Source organism: Oncorhynchus nerka, linkage group LG12, assembly GCF_034236695.1.
Source record: "Oncorhynchus nerka isolate Pitt River linkage group LG12, Oner_Uvic_2.0, whole genome shotgun sequence".
NCBI classification, from domain to species: Eukaryota; Metazoa; Chordata; class Actinopteri; order Salmoniformes; family Salmonidae; genus Oncorhynchus; species Oncorhynchus nerka.
In genome coordinates, this window is record NC_088407.1 from 75,374,168 (window position 1) to 75,383,623 (window position 9,456).

At 43.5% G+C, this 9,456-nt stretch overlaps 1 protein-coding gene across 1 annotated transcript; it reads right to left on the reverse strand.

The window, feature by feature from the left end:
* Window positions 1-1,056: 1,056 nt before the first annotated feature.
* On the reverse strand, window positions 1,057-8,700 carry LOC115138723 (leucine-rich repeat transmembrane protein FLRT2-like). Its single transcript, XM_029675863.2, has 2 exons — window positions 8,167-8,700; window positions 1,057-5,539 (listed from the first exon to the last, which is right to left on the reverse strand). Exon 2 carries the CDS (start codon window positions 4,972-4,974, stop codon window positions 2,920-2,922), a length of 2,055 nt encoding a protein of 684 aa, XP_029531723.1. The 5' UTR covers window positions 4,975-5,539; window positions 8,167-8,700; the 3' UTR covers window positions 1,057-2,919.
* Window positions 8,701-9,456: the final 756 nt, after the last annotated feature.

Genomic DNA, 9,456 nt, shown 5'->3' on the forward strand with positions numbered 1-9,456 from the left:
GGGAGTGTTTGTTTGGTAGTTGAACTCTTTTATGGATGACCACATAACTGGAGGGCACAGAAGTGTGAGTCTAAAGGCTGATTTCTGTCTCCACCAGGTCCACCAGGATCATTGGTTAAAGGTCAGAGGTTAGAGGTCATTTAGAGCGGCATACTATTTATAGGCCTCTTTTAGTTCTCTGCTCTTAGAGGAATCACAGGAGATTATGTGTACATATACCCACCCACCCACCCACGCACCGACACACACACACACACACACACACACACACACACACACACACACACACACACACAACACAAGACTAATGAGGACAACAGCAGAAACCTGGCCTGGTTGTGTACTGGTTCATGTAATTGCATCCTTCAGTAGAAAAGGTGTCAGAGAGCCAAAGAGGACTACTAGTATGTGTGCCCTTCAATGTGGGTAGAGTCTGGCCAAGGTATCAATTGTGAATGAAGAAGTTCTGCCTTACAACATGTCCGTTGACCTTTAATTAGAATAGAGTCTTGGTAAATAGATTATAAAATAGAAGCTTCATGAAACCAAATGTCAGAGGTTGAATGAATGTCTGAGGATGAGGGATGCAACTTACTACAGTACTCTATATGGTTTTGGAATGTTAGAGATATAAAAGCAACCCCTCAATGTTCTACATCCCCTTAACAAGTGATTTGATATGGGACACAATACATTTTGTAACAAACAGATTGCAGTATCATCTCCCCAGACTTGGTTCTCAAGGGTAACATTCAGTGTTTCAGACATTTCTTAATTATTCAGCCTACACATGTAAAGTCTGTTCCAAATTGGTGAGATCTGAAGAGACATGTTGATGGAAAATAACTCAAAGCATCATTATAGCTTCTCTACATAATTTGTGTATTTCTCCCAGAGAAGACAGTAGCATCATGGATCAAATCTCTAAAAAATGATTTCCTATTATCTTAGAAGTCAGGAACATTCTGAGATCAAATGTGAAGTGAATTTAAAGTGAGGTAAAAGAAGAAAAGAAAAAACCAATACGACAAAAATAAATCATCAAATACCAGGAAATAGTTTTTTTCAACAACAATTCAATGTCAATTGTATGTATATACAGTACAGTACACGTTTGTGCAAAAACATGGATTCAAAAGACATTACATTATGAGCGGATCATTTCAAGGCACATATAATGTAATACCATAACATCATTTTTTGTTGAACAAAAACTGAAATAGTTGCTTTCCATCTTTCTGGACAGACATGCTTGTTCCAGTTAACTCTGCTATGTGTTTAACACCCATCTTTCATTCTCAACTATAACAAACAGTACAGTTTCCTTACGCTGTAATTCTACTTAAAGGAAAGCGTAAGACGCATACGTATGACTTGTGCATGAGTCAAGTCCATTAAAAAAAATCTTTCAACAGCTTTGGAAACAATCAGAAGGTTCAACAAAGCTTGATTACTTCTACCATTTCATAAACTCTATATCCAAGTTGTGGTAAGTGACCAGTGGCCAATAACATAGGAGTGGGTTGTTATTGAGAGAAATACTTGGATCAGGGCTTGTATTCGTAAAGCATTCCAGAGTAGGAGAGGTGAACTAGAATCAGGTCCCTCCTGTCCATTGAATTCTTATTCAATATGATCTAAAAGGCTAAACTGATCCTAGATCAGCACTCCAAACTAAGGAGTCCATGCAGCTTTTAGACCAACAGATCTCTCTGTTTTTTGTTGTTGTGATATGTGAAGATGAGAGAGATGTCACTCACTGCAGCAGGACGACATCGGTAGAATCTCTGTTCAGTACTAAGCAATGTCCAAGAAATGAATGTAATGACTAATTGACCATAATGAAAAACTCTGCCCTCTTGTGGTATATTTGAAAACACTCTCTCTCTCTCTCTCGCTCTCTCTCTCTCTCCACCCTGTCTCACTCTCTCTATTTCTCTCTCTCCACCCTGTCTCACTCTCTCTATTTCTCTCTCTCTCTTTCTCACTCCCTCCCTCCTTCCCTCTCTCTCTCTCTCTCTCTCTCTCTCTCTCCACCCTGTCTCACTCTCTCTATTTCTCTCTCTCTTTCTCACTCCCTCCCTCCTTCCCTCTGTCCCTCTCATCCTCTCTCTCTCAAATCCTTACCGTGAGAAAATATTTCTCTCCAAATATAATTTCCTGAATGGCTGGTTTTATATTGGTTCTCTCTGTCACATTGAGTTGACACAGCAAGTCTAATTTACATAACCCCCAATTATTTCAATTCCCATTGCCAAAACATGGAATAGCCACATCTGTTATGGACACTGTGCTTGTTAGATTCATCACTGGTGAGGCAAATTTTTTAGCAATGAGTACACTGTCTGGCTATCACACAACTTCAAAATGGCCCAGTGGTTATGGAGCTCAAACAGAACCAAACTGGATATAAAATGGCCCAGCGGTTATGGAGCTCAAATCAGAACCAAACTGAATATAAAATGGCCCAGCGGTTATGGAGCACAAATCAGAACCAAACTGAATATAAAATGGCCCAGCGGTTATGGAGCTCAAATCAGAACCAAACTGAATATAAAATGGCCCAGCGGTTATGGAGCACAAATCAGAACCAAACTGAATATAAAATGGCCCAGCGGTAATGGAGCTCAATTCAGAACCAAACTTTATATAAAATGATGAGAGAACTCTGATTGGACAAATCTGTCTGCACAGAACCGAGTAACACAACTTCAAGAAACCAATAACTTATAAATCAATTAGCATTTTAACTAAGGGAATATAAAAGGTAGCTGAATTCAACATTATAGTCCAGCTGGTGTATAAATTACATTGTAGACACAGGGGTCTATGAAATATATACTGTACAGGGTACTGTATGTAGTTAAGTGTATGTGTTAATACAAAGGGGGTTCTATAACACTCTGTTGTGCAAAACCATCATGCACGGCAAAAGTCTGTGTCTGCTTGAACATTGTTCTTGCAATATACTGTGCTATTGTTCCCCACAGGGAAGTCTCTGAAGCCTATGCCCCCATTAGGGGTATACATGGGCTGTATGCGGTAGTCTCCTTTCAGGAGCTGTTCGTTGTTCAGGGACACTATCTGGAAGCTGGTCTCAGTCATTTCCAGTATAGAGTTATCCTTTTTGGTTCCTGCCTCTCCATAGTCATCTTTTCTCCTGCCCTTGTTGTATTTCCAATTGGTTGAGGACGACCGGTCCTTCTTGTGCATGTGCCAGCAGAATATGCTGAGGAGAAGCACCAGGACAACAATCACAGCGCCTCCAATGAGGCCAGCCAGGAGGAAGGGAGAGCTGGGGTCCTGCTGGGTGGCCTGCTCCGGCCACAACGGACCTTTATTATTATCTGGACCATAGGAGACCGGCTTAGTCACAGCCTCTGAACACACTGTATCATCCTTGGGCCGGTAGTTATTGAACACGTCTAAGGGGATGACACAGATTCGGTAGGTGGATTTAGGCTCGAGGTTGGCCAACCGTATGCCCCGGTGCTCCCCTCCCACCATCCTATCCCGGACCGTGTCTCCAGACAGGCTGGGACCCATCTTGGCCCAGGTGACCTTGTAGGCTGTGACAGGGAAGGAGGCCACCCAGCTGACGTGGATGGCTGAACCGTTGAGTATGGTGAACTTGATTTGCAGGTTCTCCCGCTCTGGGTCCAGGGGTGGCAAGTTAGTCCTCTGTTCCCCGTCTCTGGGAGGGGAAGAGGAGAAGAGAGGGGGGTGTGGGTGAGGTGTGGGAGAGGAGGGGAGCTTGGATGGGGGAGAGAGGGAGTGCATGTCTGATGGGGAGTTTGTCGAGGAGGGAGGGGAGCGGGAGGTCAGGCCTGGTGAGGTGGGGGGCAGGTTGATGGGCGGCGGGGCAGTTGTGGTGCTGTGAGGGCACTGGATCAGCTCAGTGTTCAGCTCTCTGATTACCATGCCACGGACCCTCTCAGGCTTCTGGCACATGAAGCCGCGCACGTTGAGGGAGGTTGGCAGGGACTTTAACCACAGTATGACCCAGTTAATGCTGCAGTCACACAGCCAAAGGTTGTTCCGAACAGTGAGCTGTCTGAGGCTGACGAGGCCGTCAAAGACCCCCTGTGTCAGGGACTGCAGCTGGTTGTTGGAAATATCCAGTCTCTCTAGCCTTCTCAGTCCCTCGAAAGACGTCACAGGGATCTCATTCATCTGATTATCCTGAAAGTTCAGCTTCACCAGAACGTCCCCCGGGAGCAGTGGGGGTGGGTAGGTGAGGGAGTTCCGCGCCAGAGACAGCTCCCGGAGCATTACCAGGTCCTGGAAGGTTCCAGGTGCCACACCCTCGTCTGTCAGCAGGTTCCCATCCAGCAGGAGGCGTTCTAACCTCGTCACATTCCTGAACGCCTCCTCTGCGATAACCGCGATCCGGTTCTCGTCCAATCGCAACTCTTTGAGATCTTCCGGTAGACCAATAGGGACGCTGCTCAGGTGATTCTTTGTAAGGAAGAGCATCTTGAGGCTGATTGCCTCTCTGAACGCCCCTTCTTCCACCCCAACTGTGGAGATGGAGTTATCGTCCAGATGTAGCTCTTCCAGCCACAGCAGCTGGGCCAGTGCGGTCCGGGAAATGGTCTGGATATTGTTCTCCTGCAGGTGCAGCACCCGAACATTCTTGGGCAGGTTGATGGGGAACTCGTCAAGCTGGTTGCCGTAGAGATAGACATTCTCCACGGAGGCTATGTGGTGAAACTCCAAGGGGAAGCCGGCATTGTTTATCTGGTTGTTGTGGAGGTAGAGGGTCTTGTAGCCCTCTCCGATCCCTAGAGGCACCGAGGTCAGGCTTCTCTCATTGCAGTAAACAAAGGTCCTATCACAGCGGCACTCCTCAGGGCAGCTGGACCCGGACGCCCGGGAGAACTGCATGTGCAGGCCCAGCAGTATGGGTATCCACGGCCTGAGGAAAGAGACCCAGTCCTTATTCCACACACGCCCTGACTGATGGAGCTCCATTATTAACAATATGACATACAGACGATTTGTCGTGAGAAAAATGACAAATTCCAACAAACAACCACCACAAAAAAAAAAGGAACAAAAACAATAAAAATCCAAAGAGGAAAAAAATGTTCTGTAACAAGCTGTGTCTGCTTAGTTCCCTGCCCCAGCAGTCAGCAGTGGTGGAGCGGCGGCAGCAGCACTGCTGGAGGAGGCCTCTGGTGGTAATCCCTCAGTAATTGCCTGTCCTAAGCCTCCCAACACAAGAGCAATGGTCTCATTAAGCAATGCGCCTCCTTCGCCGGCCTCCATCCACGCTCGCTCGCTATGGGGACGACAGAAAAGCTCATCACATTTTCACTCTCAGTCAGCCGCTGCGGAGCACTGTGAGGGCCAATTTAAAATGGTGGCTACCAGAGAGCCGTGTAACGTACACTCAGGGTTATCATTGGAGAGCCCTCCCTCCTCCTTCTCTTCCTCTCTTTCAGTCTCTCTCTTGCTGTTTCTCTCTTTTGCTTCACACAAGGCTGGGCACAGACTGATGTAGCCTCCGTTGGACTTGAAATTTGGATCCAGAGGCCTATTTCAAAGAAACAAATAGAGAAATCAGTGGGCTGTTCTTTCTTAGAATGCTTGTGTTTCCTCTATATAAACATAAAGGAATACTTTAATTTGAATAACTCAAAGACAAAGTGAGGAGTTGTCAATTGGATAGAACAGACTGGTGCATGGTAATGAGTTTGACTCTTATTTCATATTCCTCACCAGACATGTACTGCAGCAGTGGATATTATTTAAAGAAAGTTGATGTTGAACCATGCTCTTGTTGTAAAAATAATTAGATATCACTTACATTACAGTGTTCTTACAGTGTAATTACATTAGAATGAACAATGTAAGAAGTATTGTAACTCATAATTACAAAGTTGTACAAATGAAGTGTCTATGAAAATTTCAGTAAAGCATTGTGGGTTTAATCCATATCAAAATCAACAATGGAAACATAATCGTGTGGAGCTGCACATTATCAATGTGCAGGTTGTACTTTTTTAAACTTCAGCATGTGCTGAAGCTGACAAGAAATACTGAATGAACTCAACACAGAGAGAGAAATAAATACATAGAAAAACAAATGCATACATAAATGAATAAATAGATCAATAAATAAAGTAAATTGAGTCTGGAATAAAGACAAGCTGGCAAATGTCTTATGAGCGCTGAGTCGTGAAGTGAGTGATGCTGAAGAGATCACTGGCTCTGTGCACTCAAACTTGTAGAGGGCATTGAGGTGTTTAATCTGTCAAATGCCGCGGTGATGGACAGAGCTCTGCTCCACTGCACTCACAAGAAGCACAGAGCAGTCCTCCAATGGTAATGAGAGAGAGAGAGAGAGAGAGAGAGAGAGAGAGAGAGAGAGAGAGAGAGAGAGAGAGAGAGAGAGAGAGAGAGAGAGAGATGCACATGACATGAAGAATAACATTTTATAACACAGCCCTTACACAGAGAGAGAGAGATGCACAGAAACATCAGTGAAAACAGTTCTATTTAAATAAAAAATGTTGTGATTCAGTTGTTTTTGTTAGAGAGGGAAGAGCAACTTGCAACTGAGGCTAAAGCTGGACATGATGAACATGGGCTGTCAACAGAGATAAAACTGGACAAATGTCTACTGTTCGGAGGGAAACTAAGATCGATGTGGACTACTACTTCTCTGAAGGAAGAGGTGCTGAATGCACAAGGTCACAAGACAAGACACAATACTCTAGTGAAGTTGAATGCCCTAAATATGCAGTTAATGACGATTGTGCTTTAAAACATACAACCTCCCTGGAGAGTTGACATCTTTAATTAACTTGTTATGCAAAGAGATGTAAGAGAATACACTAAAGTGGGCCAATACAGTTTGTATTCAAGCAGTCACAAATAAACTTGCAACCCACCTCCCATAATTGACAATATCACCACTATCCATCTCAGACAGTATCAATTTTTAAAGCTGTTTGGACTGATCTTCAGATATGACCACATTACTTAATTATAAAGGTAGTTAAGAGATGAAGGGGGCAGGTAATGATATTACACATGGCTGGCTGTCATTTCCTCAAATGTCATCCAAAATGGCTAAGACATTATCTGATGATGTATTGTAACTCTCCACTGTTTACACTGTCAGGGCAGGAGGATCAGAAGCCTGGCTGACAAGGAGGTTAGTTGGTGTGCCTCCCCCGCAACGAATGGTAGACTGCAAAACATGGATCACCAGTTTCTATCTGGATACATATTGATTTATCACAGGTAAAGCCTCGGCAACGTCCGTAAAAACCTTGGCCGATGTCTCAATCATAGCCATCAATTTTAAGGTTGATTACAGTCGCCAGCAGCAGCGTAGGTAAAAGTTCCTCATCATTACCAATTTGTCACAGAACGCAGGTGAATTTCAAACGCTGCGCAAAAAGAGGGAATATAGCGAGAGACTTGCGGTGCCAATTTATTTAATGTCTGAAACGGCTCACTTGCAGTGTCTTATTCAAATACAATAAACAAATATAAATTGATTTTGTTGAAAATATGCAGTTAGTGTTGTAGGCTTGTTTTCCATTTCGACATAAACATAATATGTGTGCGTAAAACATGTGCGTAAAATCCAATTAATTATATTTTAGTTAAAGCAGCAATCTGCGACTGCTACATCAATTTTTAGACTTAAAAATGTATGGTATATGCCCATTGATACTTAAAGAATAGAACTTATGAATGCCTCATGACCTTAGTTTAACTGTCATACCACACCAAAACCCAAAACACAAGCTTGCTTTACTCTATTGCTTGTAAACAATGCAATTGTAAACAAACAATGTATAGCCTCAAAACATAGTTGAAACTACAATTGTTATATCATGGATGGTCAGTCCTTGCATCCATAGCTCTGTCTATGAATTTGAGAGTGGTGACATTAGTCCAGCCCCATCCATCCCTCAGCTCTTTATCAAATCAGTGGCGGGGTGCCACTCTGTTATTGTTTCAACTGCAGATTGCCGATTTAAAGTTTTAAAATATATATGTATATTTACCATCGCAGGGCTATTATATACCTAGTGGACAGCGTAGTATGTATTTCATAACGCATGTCCAGATGTTAGCGATAAAACGTAGGATAGCCTATCCGCTACCAGTAAGACGGGCAACAACAAAGTAATGTTACTTCACCTTTTTCGGAGATGCTGAAAGCCGTTTTACTGTATATCCATTGAGCATGGTGAACTATCCCTGGTCAGATCCCCCCAGTAAATGACACCTAGCGCAGGCGTTTACAATTTCAGGCAACGCTGCGATTCCACATCTTGACGGGTGTACTCCGTAGTCCTAGTGACTCTGTCCGAGAGTCCCCGAAGGTGGGTGGTGTTGCGGGGGGCATGCTGTCCACTTGGGTCCGGGTCCAGGCAACGATTCAGTTTATCCGCAGTACGATGCCCCAGCAGCAGTCCTTTGCCTCTTGGGCTGGTTCAGAGGCGCCCCCGAGTTCCGTGTTGCCTTCAAAAGATTAAATGATTACATTAGGCGAAGAACGGGGGACTTTTGGCACCCACCCCTTCCCCGTGTACACCCGAATGCAGCGGCAGAGCGCTTTTCCCAATAAAGCGGTCCGATCTCCCAGTCACAGTGACTAACATCGGATGGTTTATTGCTAATGCAAGAATTGCCTTTTCCCCTTGAAACCCTTGGGAGACGTTTACTGCAATCAATTCAGCTGATAGCGATCTCTCCTCACTGCCACTGCTCTCTCTCTCTCTCTCTCTCTCTAATTCAATGCAAAGGAGCTTTATTGGCATCTGTTTAAATTGCCACAGCAAGTGAAATAAACAATAAATAAAAGTGAGAATAAATAAAAGTATCAACAAAAAACTTTCAGAAAATAACAGTCAACATTGCACTCACAGCGGATTCAAAAAGATAAAGATATTTATAGTGTTATATTATCAGCTGTGTTTATCTATTATCTACCGTGTTTTAGCTATCTACTGTGTTTTAGCTATCTACCGTGTTTTAGCTATCTAGCTCTGTGTTTTAGCATTGTGCAAGTCGTTGTAGTACACTAGTGGGGGAAGATAAAGAAACAGATGACTATTTGTGGTATTTACAATGTTGTTTGTATTTCTCCTAACAGATATGGGACTTTAGCAATGTTTGTTTTGTTTTTAAAATCTTTGTGGGTCTGTGTGATCTGTGGGAAATATCTGTCTCTAATATATTCATAAATGAAGCAGGAGGTTAAGAAGTGCAGCTGTTTCCACCTCATTTTGTGGACAGTGGGCACATATCATGTCTTCACATGAGAGCCAGGTCTATCTATGGTGACCTCTCTCATTAGCAAGGCTATGCTCATTGATTCAGTACATAGCCAATGATTTTCTTAATTTTGGGTCAGTTACAGTGATCAGGTATTCTGCTAGTGTGTCATCTCTGTTTAGGGCCAGGAAACATTTACTCATCATTTTA

Bases quoted from the DNA above. Each gene is read 5' to 3' on its own strand.
- LOC115138723 (XM_029675863.2), bottom strand. From the start codon at position 4,974: ATGGAGCTCCATCAGTCAGGGCGTGTGTGGAATAAGGACTGGGTCTCT.